Source organism: Acomys minous (genome assembly GCF_964271855.1).
Source record: "Acomys minous genome assembly, chromosome: 7".
NCBI lineage: Eukaryota > Metazoa > Chordata > Mammalia > Rodentia > Muridae > Acomys > Acomys minous.
This window is the reverse complement of record NC_140488.1, coordinates 92,810,571-92,837,725: the sequence shown is the minus strand read 5'-3', so window position 1 is coordinate 92,837,725 and position 27,155 is coordinate 92,810,571. Positions and strand designations below refer to the sequence as shown.

The window sequence follows — 27,155 nt, the reverse complement described above, 5'->3', positions numbered from 1 at the left end:
TCAGCATTCTATGCTATCTCAAGATATAGCCATGTCTGATGATCAGGGTGCTAAAGAATACTTTATTAACACAAGGTACATACTCATAACTCCAAAGTGATTTGTTAAGATGTAGATTCTAATTCAGGAAGATGGGGCTCTAGAGTTTGCATTGCAAACAAGCTATGAGGCTGGATGGTTGATGCTAGGCCACAGACCATTCTCTGAATCATATGATACAAACCCCAGCTTTCAATGCCTGCCAACCAATGCCGTAGCCCAGACACTAAGACATTCAGTCTGATAGTGACCTAGGCAATGATATTTCCTTAGGTGACTCATATGTACAGAATAGTTAAAAAAGCTCTATGCTGAAGCCTATAGTAAACTATCAATTTTATTTATGATGATGTTAGTAGAGTTTTTCTGGTTTGGGGGAACAGGTCTTTACTTTGAAGCCTTGGCTATCCTGAAACTCACTCTGTAGACCAGGCTGGACTCAAACTCAGAGATCCACCTGCCTCTGCCTGGCTGATATTAGTAACTTTAATGTGGTCCCTTTTGCTCATTTGCTTCTCAACCATGATCATCTAACTCCTGTGTGTTTTAAGTCCAAAAAGACCTGGGTGAACACTGCAACTTTTTGTTCTTCAACTCAAGAAGAGGAAAGGCAGCAATTTTCCTGACAAAGCAACAGCTAAGAATTTCTCCTTTTAAATGTGCAGTGATCATTTTAAAATTAATTAATTCATTTATTTACTTTATATCCTGATTAGTTTTAACACAAGAGAGATCTCCAGTAACAAAATATGGGATTTGTACTCCATTCCTTAAAGCCTGAGTACCAGAAAGCAATCTAAAGTGAATGTAAAATGACATTGGCTGTCATGGTGATGGATAGGTAATACAGGAAGGACTGTGTATTATATACTAGGTATTATGTACTCGATTATGTATTTACACACATAATATTCATAATGAAAAGGGATTAATGCTTTCATTATCCTTGTCTTACATAGGAGGAAAACAGAGGCAGAGATGTCAATGAATTTACTTAAGATTATACTGAAGACAAGCAGGTAAAGTGAGACTTTTCCCCAGCAATCTGTGAATAGACCACAAGAGCAAAATGTTCTTGGAAAATACAGAAACAAAAGGATCCACAATCAACTGATGGTTTTATAATACAAATAGATAATTGTTTTTCCTAATATGTAGGAGAAAGCGGTGTATTGCCATTTGCATATGGAACTGGCCTTGAATTCACAGTGATCCACCTGCCTCTACCTCCCTAAGTGCTGGGATTACAGGTATGTGCCACTGCACCCAGTTAGTTGCCTAAGGTTCTTTTATTTAATCTTTTTTCCATTTCATTTCTTCTTTTTGGATCCCAGAGACAATCTCTCATTTATACTTGTACTAGGCCCAGACAACGAAGCCCCAGGCCATGTACCCAATCACACCCATTCCTCCTTTAGCCTCCACACTCACATCCTTTATAAGAAGGCTAACTTGGCAATGCAGCGGCCACAGAATGCCCCCTCTACTGATTCTTTAAAGATCAAGGCTGTAAGAGGATGAAGGCATGAGTATGTGGAGACTCCTAGATATCTGCACTACGGGTATCTGACCTTATTCATTAAAGGTGAGAATTTTGCATAAATGCGTCAAGTGGACACTCATTTTACTGAAAACAAAAGCAATTATAGAAAGCAGTTGTCAAACTGAAAGGAAAAACTATTGAATTTGCTCTAAGGGCAATATGGGTACTCAGCCTGGTGACCCAGGGACAATAACCACTCAATTACTTGAGCTGTTGTCAGCCAGGGGGAGCTGGCTGAAAAGACAGTCAAAAACATCACCCTTCCTAGTCCCCACCTGGAGCAGGTTGGACACAAGGATGAACATTTCTTGTATGACCCTGAAATGAGGCTGCAGACAGTGGTAGAAAGCTGCAAAGCTGGGCATCACCTCTACTAGAAGCCACCTGGTACAAATCCAGGAAGCTTTCATTGATGCTTATCTCCACATGGAAGGCACATTCCATGGATGCGAGGCCATCAACCCAATCATCAGAGTCTGGTGTTTCAATGTCACTGAAGGAGATGTGGCCTCCACGCTCATTCTGAAGAGTCAGGAACATCTCTGTGAGTGCAGACCATTCATGCGACTTGCTTAGGAAAAGGCGAGTCAAGTGCTTCTGGTTCAAACCTCCACGGTCACAGAAGGCAGCCATGGACAGACAGATGTTGGAGATGTAGAACTGTAAATGGATGTGGATGTTGATGGTGGCCTCGCAGTCGGGATGGTAGTTCTGTTGCACTTGAGAGGATGTGGCAACAGTCAGGGTGGATGGCAAGAGCAGCAGTGGGTAGGCAACACTTGCTCTGGAAGTGCACAGAGGGTGGTGGTGGCGTTAGCGCTGGCAAAGTTGGTGTGGGAATCCAATTTTGGCTGTTGGGATAACCTGAGAATGAGGGCTCCTGGCTTGTCTGAGCCAAGTCTGAGGCAACACTGGAAAGAAGTAATGGTAGCAAGAGGGGAATACTGTCCATTAAAGGATAAGGGTCAAAGGTCTAAGGGTTGTATGAGGAGTCAACTGTCTGTGTTGAGACGGAAGGGTCAGAGGTTAAGGGTGTGAGTGCTAATTTCTGTAGCAATATGGATACAGTATTACAGTATTGGAGCTAGAGAGATGGTTCAGATGATGAAAGTGATGCACATCAAGCTTTATGGTCTGAGTTCACCCACCAGGGCACATATGAAAGGAGAAAAGTGTTTTCTGACTTCCATAAGAGCAGTGGGCCATAGCATACATATACTAACGTATTAATATGTTTAAGTTATTATAAAATACAATGATTTTTAGTAAATCATCTGAAAATACCCCTGGTTTCTTTTTACTTATTAATTTTTATTTATATGCATATTTTGCATACATGTACGTCTGTGAACCACCACATGCATGCAGTACACATTGAGGCCATCCAGTCTCCTGGAATTAAAGTTAGGATGTGTTCTAGCAATCAACCCAAGTCCTTTGGAAACGCAGCCAGTGTTACTAGCTGCTGAGCTATCTCTCCAGCCCCAAAGAACAACTATTTAAATGTATTTAGTACAAGTGTGGATATTACTTGTATGATCATAAGGATTGTTCATATAATACATATGAACGTATATAATTACGTATACATCTGGTACCTGGGAGAGAGTATTTGTCAGATGGTGTGGAACTGGAGTTACAAATGACTGTGAGCCACCTTGTGGATGCTAGGAAGCCAAACCTACAAATGTTACTATGTGCTCTTTGGTTTTTTTTTTTTTTGTTTGTTTGTTTGTTTTTGGTTTTTGGTTTTTGGTTTGTGGTTTTTTGAGACAGGGTTTCTCTGTGTAGCCTTGACTGTCTGCGACTCACTTTGTAGACCAGGTTGGCTTCAAACTCACAGCGATCCACCTGCTTCTGCCTCCTGAGTGCTAGGATTAAAGGCGTGTGCCATCATCGCCTGACTGTTAATATGTGCTTTTAACCACTGACCCGATCCATCTACCTAGCTCACTCAGCCATCTCTTCAGCCTCTTCCCACTTTCTTGAGACAAGATCTTATGTAACGCAGGCTGGACTTGAAACTGTCAGGTAGTCACAATGAACTCCTGATCCTACTGCCTTCATGTTCCAAGTGCTAAGATCACAGACATACGACATTGTGCATAGTTTATGAGATGCTGGGAACTAAACTGGGACTTTCTCCATGCTAGACAAGCTCACTGCCAACTATGCTACACCAGCAATCTTTTTTGTTCTTTTTGTCTTCTTTTCAAGTCATCTGAATACCATCCAAATATAATTATTTTGTTAAATGTAGTAATTTCTGTGATTCCATTAACTTAATATACAGTTTTAATTGAAAGGTAGTTTTTCTCTGTGACTATAATATCTAGTGACATTTCTAAGAGAGAGATCAGGAGTCAGGGGCAGGTGGAGGCAGGCTGTGACTTTACAAAGTTTTGCATTATTAATTTTAACAATTATTATTCAGATAATTAATATTTAATAATTAAAATTACCTTTATTTAATATTTTTATAGTATTTGTATCATCTAAGTACTTTCTTGCCCTTTATTGTTCATTATCATAGACAGTTTTCATATTAACTTTATTGTCTTCCTTATAAGAACATGACATTGAGGGTTTTTAACGTTCCCTTCTATTTTCTGTGTTCTGTCTGTTTTTCTTTCAGTATTAGTTTTTTTGTTGGTTATAATATCTTTTTTCATTTTCAGGTTAATGAGTACAATCCCCCTATACGAAATGTACAAATTCTAATAATGGTATCCTTTCCCGTGTGTGCGGTTTTGTGTATATATGTATTTTCATGTATTTAGCCATAATTCAATTATCATTTTAAACATTTGTAAAAATATGTGTTTTTTTTGTTTCCTGGGGTTTTTTGAATAGGTGATACATGCTTTAAAAGCGACAGGAGTCTCTTCCTGGCAACTACAGGCTGATTATTTGTGTGATCATAAAGAGGTAGAATATGAAAAGAAAGTAATAATATTCAAGTACAGAAGAAATTTTAGCCTACATTCTATAAAAGCATATGCTCAAGTACAAATGGACTGCTTACATAAAGTCCTTGTTTGAGTAACAATTGAGTCTCCAAATGATTAAATAAATACATTCAAAAGGATTAAAATTGTATGATATTAGAAAGGAGAAGATAACATCTCAAAACAGAGAATTAAACTTCTACTGCAAAGAACAAAAAATGAGAAAGGCGATACATATCTAACTCAAGAAAAATAAAAAATAGCTTTTTATAGAGGCAGCATTTAGTGGAATATAAATAGAGAAAATCAATAAAGAGGTTGTTATATTAAAAACAGATAGATCAAGCTTGGCAGTAACAGCATTTATTATACAAGCTTTCTGAGCTCCAATTCTTAGAACTCACATAAAACACCAGATATCGCTGCATGTGATTTGGTGTGTGCCTGTAACCCCAGTATTGTCGAAGGCAGAGGAGGCAGCCTAGCTTTAGATTCAGTAAGAGACCCTGGCTCAAGGGATAAGGCAGAAAATCACAGAGCAAGCCTATTAACATCTCTGCTATTCTCTGGACACATGCACATATATGCACATATACTACACACAGAGGGACACATGATACACACATAAAATAAGATACACATACCAGACAGATTTATGGACAAGCAGGCAGGAAGACCGACAGACAGACAGACAGACCCAGCATTCAGCCTTCAGACAGCATTATTATGAAAAAATGAACACAAATGATCAACATCAGGAATTAGAGAGAAGACCTCAACATAGATAGAAGAAATAATATTCTCTAATCTAGTTGTGATTCATACCACTACTTAGATATGTTTTTCACTTTTACTAATGACGTTCTCTCAGGAAGAAGTGGTGAACTAGGCTTCAGATTACCAGTCAATTTTGTTTGTTCTCTTCATCAGTGACATAGAATTCAGGCAACTGCTTTCTTTTCTCCCCAGAATTGATGTTGATAGGGCAACCAATGATCAAACTGCAGTAAGCACAGATATTCTAATATATGGAAGGAGCACAATAGATGGTAGAATGCAGGCGGCAAAGCTGTAAATGATGGCGAAAGCACCTTTTCCTTCTGGATAGAGATGCGAAGATCTCTTCAAGTTAAGGAGGTGTATTTTGAATACCATTTGTGATAAGTTTACACATTTAAAAATAGAGCCCTTCAAAGTAGAACGGACTAGCTGAAATATAAAAACTAATATATGACGCATGTGCCCAGAGAATAGCAGTAAAGGCGGTTTGTGATAAACAGTGGGTTCCAACCCCCAGAACCACAAATGCTAGGCGTACACTACTAATAATCTATGTTTTAGAGAAATTATAACTTTTATTTGTTAATCTCATTTTATTTATCAGTACACATTTACTTTTGTTTTTCAAGACAGGGTTTCTCTGTGTAGCCCTGGCTGTTCTGAGACTCAGTATTTAGGCCAGGCTGGCCTTTAACTCACAGAGATCTGCCTGCCTCTGCCTCCAAGTGCTGGGATTAAAGATGTGCAGCATCATACCCAGCTTGTATCTTTAAAATGCTACTTACTTTTCAAAGTGAAAAAGGGAATTTCTGTACCTTTAAAGAAGTTCAATAACTAGATAGAAGTGCATCTTTATCATTTATCTATTCCTTTAAACAGTACTCCAGATGTATAAGGAAATCTCATTAATTTACATAATTTAAAGACAGCTCTCTAAAAATTGATTTTACCATCACACCTATTTTAAGTGTCGAAGGTGTCCTCAGGTTGTCACTTCTCAGATAGCAGAGAATCTCAACTTTTGTATTTCTTTTGCATTGGTTTTATTAGGCTTTTTTTGTCTCTCTTCCAGACCTCCTACCTTGTGTTTTGAGTATGTCATGGTATGTTGTGTTTGAGGAGTGGACTGGGAATAAAAAGCCACAAATTTCAATTCCAGGAAAAAAAAAAAAACACTGGTATTGTTAGCATTCACAATACTAGTTTAAAAATGGAAAAATATTAGCTTTCTCTCTCCCAAAAGATGTTCAAAAATATTTTAAAGTAATTAAAAAAAATAAGTCCTTACTAGTCATTGTAGTGGTTTGAAAGGGCAGTGTCTTCACAAGTTCCTGTATTTGAACTCTTGGCCCGCATTTGGTGGCAGTGTTTTGCTGGAGGAAGCATGGAGCTAGAGGCAGATTTTGAGATTATTTATTTTATGCTCTGGGTTAAATCCAATACTATATTATTTATCCCATTGCTCCAAGTGCTCAGCTTTAGCCACTGGGACTCCTTAAAACTAACTGCCAAGTCTCTCGGTCATGTTTCTCTTCTTTTGTTTTTCCTCTTTTGGCATGTCCTTACTTTCTGATACTACACTAAGTACCATTTCTAGGATCAATAATCTCTTCAGAGAGTTAATTTCTTTTCCAGGCTGGGGCTATGTAGTTGCTCAGTGTACTTAATTGCCCTGATTCAATCCTCAGCGCCACAGAGATAAAAAACAAAAAACAAAAAGCATAGAACTAAGTACCAGGTAAGACTGTACAAGATTGATTAGCACATAAACTATTTCTGTATCCTTTGGAGTTTGAGGACAACTATCTTAGTGTCAGGCAAAGTAAGCCTTACATTATTTGTGAAAAAAGTTCTGAAATAATCACTACAATTTTCTTCATAGTAGATGAAGATTAATAATTCTAGCATGCAGATTCTTAATGTCCTGAAAACCTAGGTAGAGGCTAGAGAGATGGTTCAATGGGTAAAAACATTAGCCAGAAGCCTGTAAATCAAGTTTCATCCCTAGGTCCCACCCACATAGAAAGCTATATGTGATGGTACACATCTGTAATCCTAGCATTCCTACTGTGATTTTGGAGACCGAAGATGGGGGTGGTAGCACAGTAACAGAAAAAACAAGGTGAGAACAGAGATATACATATATATTAATTCAGAAAAAAAGAAAGGAGTCTTAAATAAAATAGCTACAATACAGCATCTGCAACTTGAATGAAATAGATTTATTGTAGACTTTGTCTTTTGTAGCCTTTATAAAGAACATACATCTCACACCTAAAAATAATTACCACTATAAAGGAGAAATGTTTACTTGAAAGCACAAGTACTTTCAAGTCAGTAGGTGGCAGAGTTGAGACATCAAATCAGATCTACCTGATTCTCTGAGGTTTGAGAATGACATTAAGAAAATGGTTTCTACTTCTATTTTATTGATGTATAGAAAACAAAAATCTACGTATTTAAGATGTAAATAGAATATGGCTCATTAGAGCATTTTCCTAGCCTGAAGGCACTAAATTTAATCCTTAGCACTACAAACAAACGCAGTGCTGGAAATTTCAGGCTAGCATGTAGTCAGTAGTGTAGTGCTTGCTTGCCTTGCTTCTGAAAGTCTCTGGTTCAGATCTGCAAGGCCTCTCCCCTGCCAAACAAGATGAACTAAATGTTTATATAAAATTTCATGTCTAACTCAGCTACTTCTACCAGACCTCAACCATGATATATGTGTGTGTGTGTGTATATATATATATATATATATATATATATATATATATATATATATATATATTTACATAGATAAAATATAAAACATATATTTTATATGTCTTCTGTTTACTACATAGTAGTTATTGAGCAGGTAACACCTGAATAAGTCTGACCCACTTTCATGCTTAAAATGAGGACCACTAAGCATGTCTTTTCTCTCAATCTATAATTAACCGTGTGCACTAATTTGGGAAAGTGTTACACAAAAATTTCCAGGGAATGCTATGTAACAAATTGTCCACTTTTAAGAATTATGAATGTGTCACAAAATCTGTTTTAAGTAAGAACTTTTAGTACACAAAAATATAAGTGTGGGAGAAAGCAAATCTCAAAAGCTACTCTTCTTATCTCTTACTCTGGAGCCTTCTTAGAATGTAATAAACATTTTGAAAGAGTTACCTTGAAGCAAGGAAGGAAGGCAGGACCACTTCGATCTAAATGCCTTCCAATATATTCTACTAGAAATGCTATCGTTTTAATCATTTACACAAATTTTATGACAGATTTTTAAAACTACTGAGAAGGTAATAAACCAATCAATATTAATTTAAAAATCCATTTTAAAGACAACATCTCTCATCTAACGCATGGACAAAACATAAATCACTTCTTCTGATGTTTTAAATGTATTTTGTAATATTACAATTGCTTCTTTCCTCTTTCAAGTATTTATTTAGCCCACATTATGTGCGAGAACTTTGTAGCTATGGATCAAACAAATGAGAAACAGTGCTGTCATAGGGAAAACAGTCTTGAGTAGAAGAAAGCAAACAACTAACAAATACAACACATCAACTTAAGATGGTTATAAGATGGTTAAAGAATATTTCTTTATTAAGAAAGTGAAACTGCACAATGACCTGACTGCAATCAGCAAACTTAAGACATTCCCATTTGGAAAAGAAAACAACTGCCAAAGCCCTAAGACAGGGCATGTGCTCGTATTATGAGGAAGGAAACAGAACAAATAAGTAAGTGGTGGAGTCAAAGGAGATATGGTGAAGATTCTTCTGTAGGTAAATGAGATTACAGGATGGAAACAATTTTACCTTATAAGTAATTCTGAATTCTTTGATTTTTACTGAGGGAGATTTAAAGCCATCACAGAGAAGAGATGTGTGTTGCTTTGTATTGTTTTTGAGACAGTTCTTACTTATATGTACCAGACTAGCCTGGAACTCACTATATATAGTCTAGGCTTAATTCACTATCTTTCTCACCTCCTGAGTATTATTGCATCTACAGGCATAAACCACCATGCATATTTAAGAAAATGCAAAAAGTCATTCTAGGCTACTATTTTAAAACTACATAAATAACAGTGAGATGACTGAGTAGATAAGCCTGCCACCAAGCTTGATGGATGACCTGAGTTCTAGCCTTAGAACTCACATGATGGCCAGAGAGAACTGACTTGTGCAATTGTTCTCTGACCGACTGGCGTGTGCCCCTCCCTTTTCCCACAAAATAAATAAATAAAGAGGAAGCAGTGGGGTGGGCAGGTAAGGGGAGGTGGATCTTTGAAAAGATGGGGAAGGTAGGGATTATAACTACATTGTACAAAATTCTCAAATAACTAATAAATAAGTAAGTGTAAAGTTTTTAATTATATTGAAAAGGTAAAAAGAGTCTTATGATGGTAGTGGTGACGTATTAATCACACATTTTGTTACTGTGGCAAATACTTGAGAGAAACAATTTAAAAAGGAAGGTGATTAAATTTTGCTTATGGTTTTAGAGATATCAAAGCATTGCTGGTTGGATACATTGCTTTGAGTCTGAGGCCAGGCAGAGTAGCATGGTAAGAGAAGTATGTGGCAGAGACTGTTCACCTCATGGTGGGCAGGCAGCAGAAAGGGGCAGAGAGAAGACACACCACAGTGACCTATTTCATTCACCGAGGCCTTACATGAGCCTGTAGGGTCACCTAGATGGTTTTGATCTAAAGAGACAAGTACATGGGTGAAGTTACTAGTTACCATGGCCAGATTATTTGAGAAGGAGTACAAAATGGAAAATAAAAAAACTCCCAGTAAAATACTGATGAAGTATTTTTCTTATGCTAGACAATTTACTACTAGAAACTACATGAAAAAGGCTCTTTGGTAGTTAAGAACAGTTCACAAATTAGTGTAGAATACCACAGCAAGGAAGAACTAATTCTAATTTATATTAGAACATAAGACATATCATTTGAAAACAAGAGGATAAACTAGAATAGAAAATCCAGACACAGGCAAAGTAAACATGGAAACCAGGTAACTAAAGCGACTATGCTGAAGAGGGGATGTTTGTTAAATGTTGTTTTAACAACTAGACAGCCATGCAAAATAAATCTTACCCATAATTCATTACATATATGACAAAAACTACTACTTATAAAACCAGCAACGCCAATGAAGATTAATTGCTTGTTAATTTATGAACAGATTTTGCTTTTGCTTCGAGCACTAGAATTTAAGGTGGTTGTTTTTCTTTTCTTTTCTTTTTTGTAGGACCTTTCATCTCTAGAGCCTTCTCTACCAAACAAAAGATCAAGTGCTCCTTCTTTAAATTGTGTTTGTACTCACTGTTGCTGAGACATGATGCCCCTCATGATATGTCACTTATTTAGCATACAGTACTTTCTTGATGCACCGGCATGAATGCTTTACACAACAGCTACCTCTGGTGTTGTAAATTTCAACTGTAAAGCAAACCTGTAAAATTTACATCCTTGCTTTTGCTTTCCCAACTGTGCTATCTTTGAATAACCTACGGTCAGAGTAAAGTGAAGCAAAACAGTCTTATGAAATGTGGAAGAAGATTCCAAAAGAATAGAGAACTAAAACCAAGTTTCTCTGGTACTATCGTTGGAAGCTGGGTTCAAGCATGAAAGGGAAGCATCCTAGCACCCAGCCCATGAGAAATAAAATATCAAAACACTAACAATTTCCCTTACTTTCCTCCATCTGCTCCCCCCGCCCCCCACCGCCATTTCTCTCTGATTAAGCGTAGAAAGGTAAAGACGCCACCTACTTTCCAAATCAAAGCCTTGTGTGAACTGGATGTCTTGCTACCATAATAACTGCTAGCTAAGCAGAGCACTGTAGAAACAGCACTCAAGGACAGACCAATACAGAAGAAAGTAAGCCTAGTTCTTTCAAATATAGAACATTATTCATTAGATGTTACATGGAGATTTCTTCAGTAAATTAACTTTTAGTTGAAGCAGTGCATATCTTTTGGGAATGTAGGTTTTAGAAATACGCCAAAAAGCAAGTAATTCTGTGACCATGTTTTACGTTTCTAGCATACTTACAGTTTTTTCATGATTCTCAAAAGCCTCTCTGGCTTCTTCATATGTGCAGACTTCTTCTTTACACTCACGCTCAATGTTGCCCTGTCTTATTTCTTCAAAAAGCCCATTGGCTCTTGGGTAGCGTTTTAATACTGAGTTGGCCTTTTCTCCTGTGAGAAAAACTAAAAAGAGATATAATAATAAGCATAAAAAAGTAATAAGAAACTCATGGAAGAACTCAGTATACAAGAAGGAAATTGCCAGATGCTCCTCAGAAAATACAGACAACATTTTAAACATCTTTCAGTAAATCAGGAGTGAAGTAATGTTTAACTTCAAATAAATCCATTCGATAGCTTCCTTATGATGGGAATATGTCCTTTTAGTCAACATGGTCCTAAGCAGGAGCAGTAACATAATTAATTAGCAAAGTTATATTCTGACTTTAGCACATTCCTGACCATCACAGATGTTTAAAAATAGTAATAATGATATCACTACTTATATTCATTACTGTAAGTGGATACCCAAATGCATTCTGTATCCAAACCAAAAGCCAGTCTCTAGATGATCAGTCTCTGCCTACCTAAAAATAAGTACAAATCCAATTGACCTAATAATATAAACCTAGAGAACCATTCCTTAAAGAGAAGACAACATGGTGAATGGCTCATTACAGCTTGCAAAATAAAAAATTATATTTCAAAGAAATCTCTGAAATCAACGAGATATAGAAGATGAATTTATCTACGTCTCAGCCCAAGAAAACAGTAATAATAATTTTGTTCTAAATATATTTAAATTATATATAGTATAGCTGTACTTCAAGGCATTCAATCTCCTTTCATTGTCCTTAAGGAAAAGTCATTTTCCATAAATTAAAAAGGCATATCGGCATATGTTAGAAACATTCAAAGTGCATTTGTGAAACCTAGTGGAATAAATATGGCACAGCAAGTGCAATACCACCTGGGGCCACACAGTAAGGCCAGTTCTTAGAAGACAAACAGTCGGTTGGGAATATAGCTCAATGGTAGTACACTTGCCTAGTGTGTCTATAGCCCTGGGTTCACGCTCCAGCTCTGCAATAAATAAATGTAGTAAATAAATAAATTCAAGAAAAGCAGACACTGAGTATAGTTATGTTTATCTTTATGGAGGATACAATTACCTTTATATCCAAGAAAATTTGAGTTCTACTTTATGTTCTGAAAGTCTTATTTGCCTGGTACATAAATACCATGCCACTATAATTTAATCTCTGTTAATGTAAAACGAGTAGATAATTTACATTTTTACCAACTTCTAACATGCAAAAAGGGCACTACAGTGGTTAGAAAGATGGTTCAGGGACTAAGAACATTTAATGCTCTTGGAGAGGACTCAAGTTCAGTTCCCAGCACCCATACAATGGTCCATAACTATCTGGAAGTTCAGTCCCATAGGCTTCAACACTTCCTTGGTCTCTATGGACAACTGAACATAGACACACACACGCACGCACGCACACACACACACACGTGTACATGAATGCATCTGAGCGTGCTTATAAAATAAATCTTAAGAGTGGGCTGGAAAGATAGCTCAGTGGTTAACAGTACTTGTTGCTCTTACGGAGGACCCAGGTGGGATTCCGAGCATCTACATGGTAGTTTACAATCTGAAGACAATTGTAACTTGTAGTGGAAGTTTTGGTGTTTATAAAAACTCAGTTATGTTATGTAAACATATCTTTGTTTTAATCTCAGGTGTGGGATATGTGGCTAATTCAGATTGTCCACAGCAGACTATTTGCCTTGTGTGGGCTCTGAGATGGGTTCTTTGTCAGATCCAGATAGTTTAATTCTGAAGACTCTGGAGAGGGAATAAATTCCAGAGCCCAGAGAGAGAAAGGGACTCTGAGAAAGAAGGAGAATGCTCCTGGTTGTTGATGATGCAGTTTGAGGAGAAGTTGTTGGAGATATCCTGAAATGAAGATTGGACTTTCTCCAAGGAACACAATGACCCTAACCAGCAGGAAGTAGCAAGAGAACTATGCCACCTCTCTCCACTAACCTTCTTTCTCTCCTAATTGGTGTTGGGGTGTTGAAGGAGGTGAAAAGAGAAAGAGGTATAAGAACCCCATTAAAATAGATAAAAACTACACCTACAGTAACTCCTGTTGCAGGTGACCAAACATCTTCTGGGCCCTACACAAGCACCAGCCATGCAAGTGGTGCCCTTATGTACATACAGGCAAAACACTCATACACGTAAAATAAATCTTATTAAATATTGTTTTTAAATTGTATTAGTGGCTTGGTGGTTAAGAGTGCTTGCTATTTTTCCAGAGGACCCATACTCAGCTCCTGGAAATCTGACATCATCATTTGGCTTTTGGGGTATCTGTAGGCAAGTGCTCTCTCTCTCTCTCTCTCTCTCTCTCTCTCTCTCTCTCTCTCTCTCTCTCTCTCTCTCTCTCTCTCTCTCACACACACACACTAATACATCTTTTTATCACTATTGAATTTTATTTTGTTTTTCCACTAGGTCTTCAAGATCCAGTTTATATTTTACACACATGATTCATTTCAATTCAGATGTTAAATTTTAATTGAGAAAATGTAATCTGTGTTTGAATTTCATAAAATGTAATCTTCTACGTAGTCACATAAGCAGATTGAGAAGCTTTCTAAAATTGAACCTAGTCATAAAAATCATCTTCAACAGGTGCAGTCTTGTTGACAAAAATGGGTGCATCTTTTTGGGATAACTGATTTCCTTTGAAGAAAACTTGACAGCTTAAAATTGCATGAATTCTAGTTCAACAATCTTTTCTCCTAGTCACAATATATCTTTTGTATTTGTAACCAATTCCCAGGCAATCCTTCTATTACCACAGTTTAAGAGTCACCGCCCTAATATCAGTTCCTTAGAAGATGAGTTCTGAATGTTTATGAAAAACTTTGGATTAAACGATTTAAAACATTTTACTGGGTGATTTTTAAGGTCTTCAACATCTATTTAATAGATACATTATAATTCTCTTGAAATGAACATGTCTGGTATTGTTTTGACTATGGTAATGCTTTTCAAGACACATTTCAATAAATTGTAACACTTTAGCCACTGGTCATGTCTACATTTATTTATTTATTTAATCACTTTATAGCCTGATCCCAGCTCCCTCCCTCTTCTCCTAGTCCCACCCTCATGTCCCTTCTACCATTTCCTCCGCTGCCTCTTCTCAGAGAACGGAGGTCCTCAAGGTATCAGCGGTCATATTTATATCCTCTAAAGTAACATAGAGGTCTCCTCCAATTAATAGGAGATATTAACCTGCTTTTACTGAGAGTTCCCTTTTCCAAGATAAACTTTTTCCCCTTCTTCAGTTGTTTGTTATTTAAGTGGATATGATTTTTCTGGACCAACCTCCCCTCATAAACTAGTGTCCTGTGTTGAATGTGGTATGTAGTAAGAATTAAAATTTTCAGCTTCCTTATTTTTAAACACAATGCACGTTAATTCATTGTAAAATGTTATCAACTTTTAGACCAGTCTTCCTGAGCATAAATCAAATAATCAATAGTAAGAGATTTTGAACTCTCAACAGGAAAAAGGTAAAATAGTATGAAGAGGAAATTACCTTCTCATGAGAGATAAATGGAAGATGAGTGTTAAGGAAAGTAGCTAACTCCTCAAAACAGAAATCAAGCTAACGGAATAAATGATATATCAGGATACTAATCTTCTAATCCCAGACTAATCAAATTACTAGGAGCATTCTACATAAACATCTCTCATGTATTTCTGCTAAAGCAGAAGCAAGGTAACATAATACTAAGAACTTTAGATGCTGGCAAGTTAAGTACCAAGAAGCAAGGTAACAGAATACTAAGAACATTAGATGCTGGCAAGTAAACTTTATCTCCCTGAAAATTAGAGTTAAATAGATGATACTACATGAAGTAAATTTTTGACCAATAGTAAAAAAAAAAATAGTTCTATAGCTAAGTTTTGGAACAAGAAATGAAAAAAAGAGCATTTAACAATCCCAAAAAGTAGTTTGGGAATCTAATGGACAGTTTATTGGGTGCTTTCCACTAAGGCTATCAACTGATTTTGATCCCTGGAATTTACAGAAGGTAAGAACTTTCACAGGCATACTCCATGGACCATGTACATACACACAAATGCTCATGTACACACAAATACCCAGACAAATATATGTAAAAAGAATTTTACTTTTATTTATTTATTTATCTATTCTTGGTTTTTTGACACAGCGTTTCTCTGTGTAATAAATAGCCCTGGCTTTCCTGGAACTCTCTTTGTAGACCAGGTTGGCCTTAAACTCACAGATATCCCCCTGCCTTTGCCTGCCAAGTTCTAGGCCACCACACCTGGCTGTTCTTTTTTTTTTTCAGAAGAGTATAATATGGCATCTATGACCTATAAGATGAAGTCACATTATCTATTTTTCATAGTGCTTTTATTTACTGAAAATTACGTTCTGTAATATATTCTCATCAGTTCCCCTCCTTCAATGCCTATCAGATACTCCCCACCTACCCAATTCCATTATCTTCTTTATCTCTCTCTTTAGAAAACAAATAGGCAAACAAACAAACAAAATTAAAACAACAAAAGAAAAGCAGAAACCCATGAAAACACAAAATTGGAAGCCATAATATACAAGCAAAACACCAGTAAGACAATAAATGCTCAGACAAAGTAATGAGACAAAAAAAAACCTACAAAAATACCATTGAGTTTATTTGTGTTCACCATCTACTGCTGGGCATGGGGCCTACTGTTAAGGGGATTTTAAATGCCCAGTGAGACTCGATTTTCGAATTTTTCCTTTGCAAGTGGTATCAACTGCAGACATCTTCTTGGGTAGGAATGTCCACATCCCTCTCTATCTGGCTGGAACCCGTGAAGGCTAAACACTGGACAGTATCCAGGCTGCAAAGCTTGTTTTGGAACATTTTCTGACTGCATGGATTTGCATTAGGAATTTGACATCCAAACCTAGAGACTAAGGGTGTAGCATGATGTTAATGCTTAGCATATGTAAAGCTCTGTGTTCAATCTTCAGTCTAAAAATAAATCAAACTAAACCAGTGATATTTGAAACTTGGGTTGGTATGTTTCTTTCTGCCTTCCTCCTTAATCTATGTGAGTGAAGCTGAAGCTGACAGAAATTGCATACATGATTTAGTCATGGACCACATGATAGACCAGTATATAGAATACAAATGTACTTTAAGAATATAAAATGCTATTTAAAGGTAAACAGTTTTTTCCCTAAAGGAAGCAAACAAACCACTTTATTAAGATTCAGCAAGAAAATTCTGACTGAAGAAAATATTTCAAATCTAAAACTGATATGCAAATACTCAAAAAAGAAAATTACTTATTGAAGAAAAACATAACTTTTCATTACTTCAAAATGATCTGTCATACTTTCTTCAAAAGACACAAAAAATAAATGAAGTAAGAGAGCTTTTTAAGTGATTCCCTAAATTACTGAGTTAAACCAAAATATACAATAAATACCAGCACATAAATGTGTTGAATTTAATGCACAGGTTGGTAAAACTTATATTTTAAACAGCAAATAATATTCAGCCAAGTGAAATCATATCTGCAAATTTGCTGAAAAACAGCAGAGAGCAAGGCTTAAAACTATACCCACAACTGGAAAGCTCTCTACTCTATAGTTATCTAATTAGTTTTCTCTTCTTGGGTCTGATTTCACTGAAGAACATTTACATTTTAAAGTGGACAGCATTATTTGTCTTGGAGCATGTTTACCGAAGAAAAGTATCTAGAATGAGAACTTGACAACTCATGATGAGGAGCAGATGACCTGTGACCTTAATAACAAAGATTATAGAAGTACACAAGGAACTCACTGAAGACTGAAGACTTAACACAATGGGCTCTGTTGGTGGTCAGAAGACAGGCATATTTTTCCAGTGAGTGTGTATGTTTTGGACATGGGCAAGGGACCTCTGAAAAGTATTTTGAGCTGGTTTTGTAGTGAGTAGCAGGATGGGGGCATCAGGAGATAGTGATAAAAGATATCCTGGGAAAACATAGATGTGAACAAGTGATTGGAATTGTGCAAACAAGGGCTGTAAAGGAGGCACAGTGAGCTCATAGGTATGGCTCAAGTAGAAGAGATCTGGGAAATGAAAGCAGGATACCAGCAAATTGCTGTCCCATGGAGGCCTAATCTTAAACTACATTTCAAATGTTTGATAGTCGCTCAAGGTTTATTAATCCAATACTAGAAAGCCAGAAGGAGCAAATGGAAGAGGAAAGGTTCCGTCATATAGGCAGGTTAAAGGATACTAAGATTGTAGTGTATATTTATGACTGCAAAAAGAATGGAAAGGAAAGGTCAGAAATGAAAGCTAAGATTACAGAGCACTCTCTTTGGCCACTTCACTCACCGTGCATCTTTTCCCTCAGTCAAACCAAAATCTAATCAGCATAGTGGATGGAGTACATCTTTGATTCCAGAACTCCAAAGGAAGAAAAAAAGTGGGTCTCTGTGAGTCTCAGGCCAGCGAAGGATATATAGTGAGACCCTGTCTCAAAAACAATAAACGAAGCAATAACAGAACACCAAATCTCGTCAGTTTACAAAATGATCCTTTTGGGTCTCCACAATTTTTCAACTGATATTTCCTCTGCCTGGTGAACTCCTACTCAAATATAATACCTTCTAAGACCCCATTTCAACTTTTTGGACAGATTTACCATTGAATCTAACAATTTACATAGAGTTTGATTAGAAAAATCAATCATACTTTTCGCATGACACTTGTTCCCTATCAAGGGTATAAACATGATTCTAAGACCCATGTACTATGAATATTTTGGTCCAGTGTTTGTCTATTGTGCCATCAAGTAAAGAACTCAAAACAGAGCATGATTCAAAAAGTGTAGAGAAAATGAAAAGAGAATGGGGAATGGGAGAAACTTGGAGACTGAATGAAAAGAAAGGTGTAGGTGCCTCATTATGATGTTCCTCAACTTTAATGTCCATATGCTGTATAAAACATACTCGCACCCAAATTTCTTGCACATATTTTCTGCTTTTCAACCAAAGAAAACTACCTTTCAAACTTGATAAAAACATTTTTCTTTATCCTTCCCTGAGAGAATACATTCTCTTGTTTTATAAAAACTATCTGATTTAGTACAGTGGTTTTCAACCATCCTAATGCTGTGATCTTTTAATACAGTTCCTCATGGTGTGGTGAACCCCAACCATAAAATGACTGTAATTTTGCTACTATATGTTTACTTTTTTGCTTATACTTATTTTTGTTAGCTCTTGATAGATTCATCATTAGAATTTTAACAAGCCACACAGAGGTGGCTGTTATGAATGGAAAAACCACATATGCAACAGGTGTGCAAGAATTGAGAGCCATGCACAATTATAAGAAAAATTATATTATTAATTTTACAATTTTAAAAATTATAGTATCTTATAATTTTATAAATAAAGTTTATATAATTAATTATATTGTACTAAATTTAGCTGGATAATCCAGGTGGCTATTCAAACATTTTATATACTAATTTTGGACATTAATAGTAACATTTTATTTATTTAGAAATTCTTAAGTAAATCCAATCTCATGAAGATAAATATGGGCGGTCATATTCAACTGTGCTGCAATATACTTTTATGCTTACTTCACAGTGCATTCTCATTCCATTAGACAAATCAAAAGCCCTTTTCTTCTATCCATATCCTCAAGCCACATGATGAGACTTGAATGCAACACTGAGCATTAACACTAAAAAGTATATGCTGACAGGAACAAGAAGTAAAAGTTAATTAATCTGAATGCAAGGCAAACGAAAATAATGTTCTTCAAGGGTTACTTAGAGAAAGATTTAACTCCTCTCAAACTGACAGGGCTCAAAGCAGTAGCCATCACTATTTTTATTATGATGAAGCGAGTCACCATAAAGGACCATGTGGTGTCCAGGATAATGGTCAGAAAGACACTGTTTATATCAATCTAATGTAGAACATAGACAGTATAATATGTATTCTATGTGACAGTTGCAGTCTAGACTCTAAGAATGTATAATTGTACTAGCAAAGCACCTAATACATTTAATCAAAATGTCCCATTTCATACTTATCACAAAACATTCAGCTACAGTTCTCTCTAGTCTACAAATAGAGTCCAACAGAAAAGGGAAGTGTCCAACAGAAAAGGGAAGTGAAGTTCAGTAATAAATATGTTCTGTTTTGTTAAAACATGGATTCTAGTGATGCATTCAATACTGAAATTAGCCCTTAAATGTTAATTTGATCTAGAAATGATAGCATGAAAAGAGTATTCTTAATTTGTAGCATAAGGAAAACTGTTCAGTATTAAGTTTGCAATGCCCTATGTGCAGCTACTGACTGAGTATTGCGGGTCACTTTGAACTAACTAGAGAATTTAGATGAAGTCTAAATTGCTAGAATTCTATTACATGTCTCAGATGAAGTTTTCTTCTAAGACACTGTGATACTCTCTAAAAAAGTTAAAAAATGAGATTTCATGGAATATACAGAATAAGACATATAATCTATTTTTTTAAAGGGAAAGATTTATTTTTACTTTATGTGTAGATGTATTCTTGCTTCTATGCATGCCTGGCACTAAAGACACTGGAAGAGGTTGTCAGATTCCCTGGAACTGGAGTTACAGGTTATGAGCCACCACATAGGTGCTGAGACTCAAACCCAGGTCCTCTGAAAGGCCAGCCAGTGCTCTGAACTGCCAAGCCATCTCCTCAGCCTGTATCTGTGCCTTCTTACTGTTAAAAGTCTACACGTAGCAAAATATGGTCTGAGATCTTACTTGTGGCCTGGTGTTACAATAAAATGTATCTGTTCAGGCTAGGAAACCAATAACTGACACAAAGAGACTGAAATATAATTCAAAGCTGCAATCACTATGCTGGGCAGAATCTAAACTGCTACTTTTTTTTTTAACAACAAACTACTCTAATCCTTATAACCCAAATATAATCCAAGCTCTTGCCAATCTCATCCTCAGTGGCCTCTCTCCTCCAACTCTCAACCTTCAACTCTTCCTTGTTATCAGCTGTCAACTCTTGGCTCCTCCCCCTCTCCAGGAAGTCCCATCTTCCACTTCCTGTCCTTCTGCCCAGCTGATTGGCTAAACAGTGTTTTATTGATAGTTGTTACATCTACTCAACACATCCCTCCACAGCCTGGTTAAAGGGGAGACCTATATCTTATAAGCCTGTAAAAATATGGATACTATAAATATTTATTAAGAAACAATCTAATAATTGTTAAAGCCAAATTGATCAACAGAATTGTGGATGGGTTTTATTCTCTTTGCACATTGAAATGACTTCAGTAGGCTCAAATTAGTATTTTTGAATCAAAGGATTTAAAATGTGAAAAGTATTTTTTGAAATTCATTTAACCCAATGATACTATCCTAAAGGTAACTAGCAAAGGAATCCTCTTCAAATCAAAACGATAGGGAGAAACAAAAACAGGAAAAAAAAATCTAAAATAGAGTTCTTCTGTTGGAAGCCCTTTCTTTTCTCCCTTCCCTCAGGGCCACATTTAGAAAACTTAATGCTTCACTGAGTGTAATAAAACCACTGATCCATCTCAATCCCTTCATTTTACTGACTAGGAAATGGAAATGTACAGTCTAAGTGACTAAACCAAAACACACAGTTTGATTATAGGGTTAGAACTTGCCTCTGTCTCTAGAACCACCCACTGGTCTCTCTTTAACTCATAAGAAATACAATTATATCATAAAGATGAAAGACAAACCACAGGCTCAGTAAAAGTTTTACAAATTATATGTGATAAAAGACAGTTACACAAAACAAAAACAGGAGGGCTGTTAAGTTCAAGGTTAGCCCTGACTACATACTCAAACCTTGAGTCAAAAATTCAAAAAGAAAAAAGTCATTTCATTAAACAGATAAACAACTCTTAAACTCAAGAATAAAAAAAAAACCAAACCAGATGGATTAACAAATATGCTGATTACCTTAACAAATACTTCACCAAAGATAAGTATAAGATGTCAAATAAATCTATGAAAGAACTAGTGGTTCCCAACCTTCCTAATGCTGCAACCCTTTACTACAGTTCCTCAAGTGTAGTGACCCCAAACCATAAAATGATTTTTGTTTCTACTTCATAACTATAATTTTGCTACTGTTATGAATCATGTTTTAGAGAAAGAACGCAGAATAAAAATTTCCAAGATCTTCAAAGTGGAAGATATATAAGGTTACAGACTATTGGGTATGGTGTGTCCTTTGTGGTTGATGGAAATGCTTAAGAAATAGATGGCTATATAGTACTATGGTTGTAATAAACGATTGCAATCAGTAATTCACAACTATAGGTAACCTGACCCAGGCCTTCAAAAGATCAGCCTTATAAATAATCAATGAAGGATAGGTGAGGGAGGATCATGGAGCCTTACTCTTTACCTCTGACCTACTGGCTACTAATAGAACCACTGTGTTTAGTTGTATACCTATGGCTGAGCCCACCGAACTCCAGCCATTAGCTCCAAATCCATGATCACATGGATGCCCTGACTAATCGCAGTAGGTGGCAAATCAAAGTGAATAGATACAAATATAAGAGAGAGATTCATAAGCATGAGATGAGTTAACAGAGGTGGGAGGTTAGAGTTGTCAGTGTGCATTGTGTACATGTGAAAAATTGTCTAAAATCAAATTTATGTAATAAAAAATAATTTAAAAACCCAATTTATATACCAAGTGTTATATTCTCAAATCTACATTAAGAGGCAAAAAGACTGCATCAATCATACAAGCTCTTATTAATGGGTTTTAAGAAGTAGCATGTCCATTAAACAGGTCTTTTATTCCCTAGTGGAAAACACTTGCCAGGAAGAAATAATGGTAGCTGTCAGCCCCAAGCAGATTTGTATTACTGTTATAAAATTAGGAAAATTAAGTGCTTACAATAAACTTGTGACATCATCTAAACTGCAGCAACATGAATGTCACTGTAATAAAGAGACTCAAATTTAATAGAGACAAAATGAAACAATTAATTGACTTTAAATGAATGCCCTTAGTTGAATCAGGGAGCTCCCAAATAAAATTAAGCCATATATTTTGGGACTGTCATTTTGCAAAGAATTGAGACGTGTTATGTCTACTGTCATCTTCCTCATAGTGCTATGCTACGTTATTCCTGGCTTAAGCCCCAAAGAACTCAACCATGTTCTCAACTTATCAAGACTTACTATGAGGACAGAGCTTTAGTCTATGCAGGACCAATGTTTTTGTTTTGTTTTGTTGGTAGTTTTAAAGAAAGCATTTTATTTTCTGAGTTTTGTGATTTTATACCATATAACTATCCTTTAAGAGATTGGAATACTGGCTGGAGAGATGACTCAGCCATTAAAAGTGCACACTCAAAAAGAAACCAGAATTCATTAACTGCTTTGTGTTTTGTTTCATTTTTATCAAAGTCTTCCTTGTACCATTGGGGAAAATAACCCTTAAATAGCAACACACAAAGAGCTAATCACTATGAACCTGTTCTAAATCCTAAGGATCATTTTCTAATTTGTTTCTTCTTCTTCTTCTTCTTCTTCTTCTTCTTCTTCTTCTTCTTCTTCTTCTTCTTCTTCTTCTTCTTCTTCTTCTTCATTAAAATCGTTTTTGTTTTTGTTTATTTGTTTGAATGTTTGAGACATTTGGACATGGGTTCTTTCTTTTAATTAAAAATTTTTTTTCAAGGCTTCTTAATCACCATTTTATCATCATCATCAGGGGAACTTTTTTGCTTTTTGTTTGTTTGTTTTTAAAACAAGTTTTCATCTTACCCTCCCCCATTCTTTCTTATCTCTCTCTTAACTCTGTCTCCTCCTCTCCCTTCCTCTCTCTGTCTGTCTCTCTGAGGTACCCCTCCCCCTTTCCTCCTCTCCCCATGCACATTTAATAAACCTCTTGTAATTAAAAAATAAAAAAGCAAGCCGGGCGTGGTGGCGCACGCCTTTAATCCCAGCACTCGGGAGGCAGAGGCAGGTGGATCGTTGTGAGTTCGAGGCCAGCCTGGTCTACAAAGCAAGTCCAGGACAGCCAAGGATACACAAAGAGACCCTGTCTTGAAAAACCAAAAACAAACAAACAAACAAACAAATAAACAAAAATAAAAAAGCAGGTTTTCACATATGACAAATTGGCCTTCAACTGTAAAGATGAATTTAGATTCCTGATCTTTCTCCCTCCACCTTCTGAGATCCTGGTTTACAGGCCTATGCCATCATGCCCAGCCCAAGTGATGCCACCTCTGACATCACTATTCTATATCCACTCATAGCAGATCATCAAGGTCATGGTACCAGTATGTGTGGAACATGAAGAGAAAAAGTGACTTTTCAGACTCAGGTTTTCTAAATCTAAGACACTCTTCTAAACTTTGAACTTTGTTTTTCACCTGAGCATTTGAATGCATTCCAAAATCAGAATACTGTAAAAGGAGAAGGAGAGAAAATGTTAAGCTACCTTCACACTTCCTCATTATTGTTTCCAAATAATCCCTGCTTGCTACTCCAGGTATGATAAGTTCTATAAAGAAACGCAGAAAAGCAGCATGTTAAAAGATGCATGGCCATATTTCCTATTTTGTAAATGATGGGAAGGAGCACCTATGGTTTACTTTTTTGTTGTTGTTGTTATTTTGGTTTTTTGTTTTGTTTTGTTTTGTTTTTTGTTTTTCGAGACAGGGTCTCTCTGTGTAATCCTGGACTCCCTTTGTAGACAAGACTGGCCTCTAACTCAGAGATCCAAACAACACGATGGGCTTCCTCAGCACTTCTGGTCTTAAGGTGAAGACAGTAGCCATGAATAACAAATAGATGCCACAAATTACAGAAAAAGCAGTTATAAGTGCAATGAGTTCTAGCACAGAAAATAATTTCATATAACAGATATATTTTTACAAATCAGAATTCAGTTTATAAAAATTACCACAGTAAAAAAAGCAATTTGTTGCTCTTTTTCTTCCAGTCCCAGGCTCTGTGGGAGCCACAGGTTACCTTGAACACATGGCCAGGTCCAAGAACCACACCACATGCAACCAGTCCCGCAAATGGGACAGAAACGGTACCAAAGATACGACTCTCTTAAGGGGGTTGACCCCAAGTTCTTGAGGAACATGTGCTTTGACAAGAAGCACAACAAGAAAGGCCTGAAGAAAATGCAGGCAAACAAGGCAAAGGCAACGAGTACATGTGCAGAGGCCATTAAGGCCCTTGTGAAGCCTAAGACCATTAAGCCCAAGATGACAAAGGGGCCCAGCTGCAAACTCAGCCAGCTTGCTTTCATCGCTCATCCCAAGCTTGGAAAGAGGATTCGAAGCTACATGGCCAAGGGTTGTAGGCTCTGCCAATCAAAGCCCAAGGTTCAAACGAGGGCAGCGGCTGCCGCTGCAGCTAAGGCCCAGGCTTCAGCCCCAGCTCAGCCTCCCAAAGGTGCCCAGGCCCCTGTGAAGGCCCCACAGAAGAGGCTTCTGCCTATGTGAAGACAGATGGACTGGTGTGACACACCTACCTACACACTATTTACAGATGCCCAGTGTCCTATGCTGTTTTTACAAATAAACCCAAGGCAAGAAAAAAAAAGCAATTTCTTTTGTGGAAAAAGATATTATTTATAAGGAATCCAAGATGGCCAGCCCAAACACATACTGTGCCTGATCAGCAGGACAGCAGTGATTGCACAGTGACCTAAGGGCCGAAGTCAGAACTATATATCACTAGGGTTAGTGAGAGGGGTCCACACTGTGTGGAGCATGGGTGGGTCTAGCCTCTGGACATCTGGTTAATCCATAGAAAAGTCCCTGGGTCCCTGCGGCATGTGCACAGCCTCCTCAGTCCAGCCACTCACCTGCTTGCAGGCCACATTTGCTTGCGATCTGGGTATCAGACTGAACTGAAGACTACAGAACACTAGTGTTTGTGTTTTCTAAGCCAGATCACACCTCATGGTCTGGAACACAAGTGGACCCGACCTCAGGTCTTCTAGCCAATCCACAGAAAGTTCCTTGGTCCACACAGGTACTGGCACAGGCCCCAAGGACTAGCCACAATCAAGGTAGGGAATGCAGCATCTGAGCTCTGTGACTCAGATGGAACTGTGGACTACCAAAAAAACAAAACAAAACAACAAAAAAAACCCCATCTGAGTCTTCTAGACCAGAGGAGATGGCACAGTCTGGAACACAAGTGGATCTGACATCAGGTCACCTGGCAAAACCCACAGAAAGTTCCCAGGTCCACACAAACACAGGGTTGGGCTCCAAGGTCTAGCCACATGCCTAGCAGGGCATATTGCACCTGCACTATGTGTCTCAGCAGGAACTGTGGGCTACAAAACAGTGTCTGAGTCTCCCTGCCCAGAGGAGATACCACAGTGTGGAACACAGGTTGATCTGACCTCAAGTCACCCATCTGGTCCACCTGATGCCGGCAGATGGCAGGTCTCAACCTATAGCCATCCACCTACTAGCTGCTCTTAATGGCCAGTGAAGGACACCAGAAACTACCACCCAATGCCAGAGCCAGCAAGATGGCTAAAGGTCAGTGTAAATATGTAGAAAACAAAAGCTAAAATATTATGGGGCCTCCGGAACCCAGTTATCTCAAAGCAATCAGCCCTGGAAAATTCTAACCCATCTGAGACACAAGAAAATAACCTCAAATCTTTCCTAATGAAGGTGTGGATGAGAAAAGAAAAACCTCTCACCACATAATAATGAAAATGCAAAGGGTACAGAACAAAGAAAAAATTAAGAGTATCAAGAGAAAAAGGCCAAGTAATATACAATGGCAAACCTAACAGAATCACAACCCACATTTCAGCAGAAACCATAAAAGATAGAAGGGCCTGGGGCAGATGCTTTGCAAACCATATGAGACCACAAATGACAGGCCAGACTACTATACCCAGCAAAACGTTCAATAACCATAGATGGAGAAAAAGATGTTTCACGACAAAAAATTTAAACAATACCTATCCACAAATTCAGCCTAATATTCAATACTGTAAGGAAAACTCCAACCCAAGAAAGCAAACTACACCCAAGAAAACAGGAAATAAATAACGTCACGTTAGCAAAACAAAAACTAGAGAAGCACACAAACACACTACCACAACCAACATCAAAATGAAAGGACTTAACAGTCACTGGTGACTAATTGTCTCCAAAATCAATAGTCTCGACTACAATAAAGACATAGACTAACAAATGGACATGCAAACAGAACCCAATATTCTGCTGCATACAAGGAAAAAAACTCTCAGCCACAAAGATAGACATTACCTGAGAATAAAGAGCCGGAAAAAGGTCTTCTAAGAAAATGGACACAAGAAGCAAGCTGGAATAGCCATTCTAATATCTATAAAATAGACTTTCAACCAGAATTAATAAAAAGAGATGTGGAAGGACACTTCATATTCAAAAAAGGAAAACTCAACCAAGATGACATTGCAATTCTGAACATCTATGCCCCAAATACAAACGGACCCACATTTGGAAAGAAACATTAATTAAGCTTCAACCACACATCGATCCTGACATATTAATAATAGTGGGAGACTGCAACACCCCACTTTCACCAATAAAATAGAAGCTAAACAAAGAAACAATGACATTAACAGATGCCATGAATCAAATGGATCTAACAGATATCTACAGAAATTTTTATCCAAACATGAAAGATTATACCTTCTTCTCAAC

General features: G+C 37.1%; 1 protein-coding gene and 1 pseudogene across 5 annotated transcripts in view; one reads left to right on the top strand and one right to left on the bottom strand.

The window, feature by feature from the left end:
- PRRG1 (proline rich and Gla domain 1) overlaps window positions 1-27,155 on the bottom strand; it is a 100,392-nt gene that overhangs the window by 13,763 nt on the left and 59,474 nt on the right. For all 4 annotated transcript variants that reach the window (XM_084788975.1, XM_084788976.1, XM_084788974.1 and 1 more), the window contains one exon: window positions 11,378-11,538. In XM_084788975.1, coding sequence (XP_084645101.1) covers window positions 11,378-11,538 — 161 coding nt within the window. The remainder of the gene's footprint in view (window positions 1-11,377; window positions 11,539-27,155) is intronic.
- LOC311602028 (large ribosomal subunit protein eL29-like) lies at window positions 24,463-24,938 on the top strand (annotated as a pseudogene). Its single transcript has one exon. The product of its transcript is annotated as a large ribosomal subunit protein eL29-like (transcript).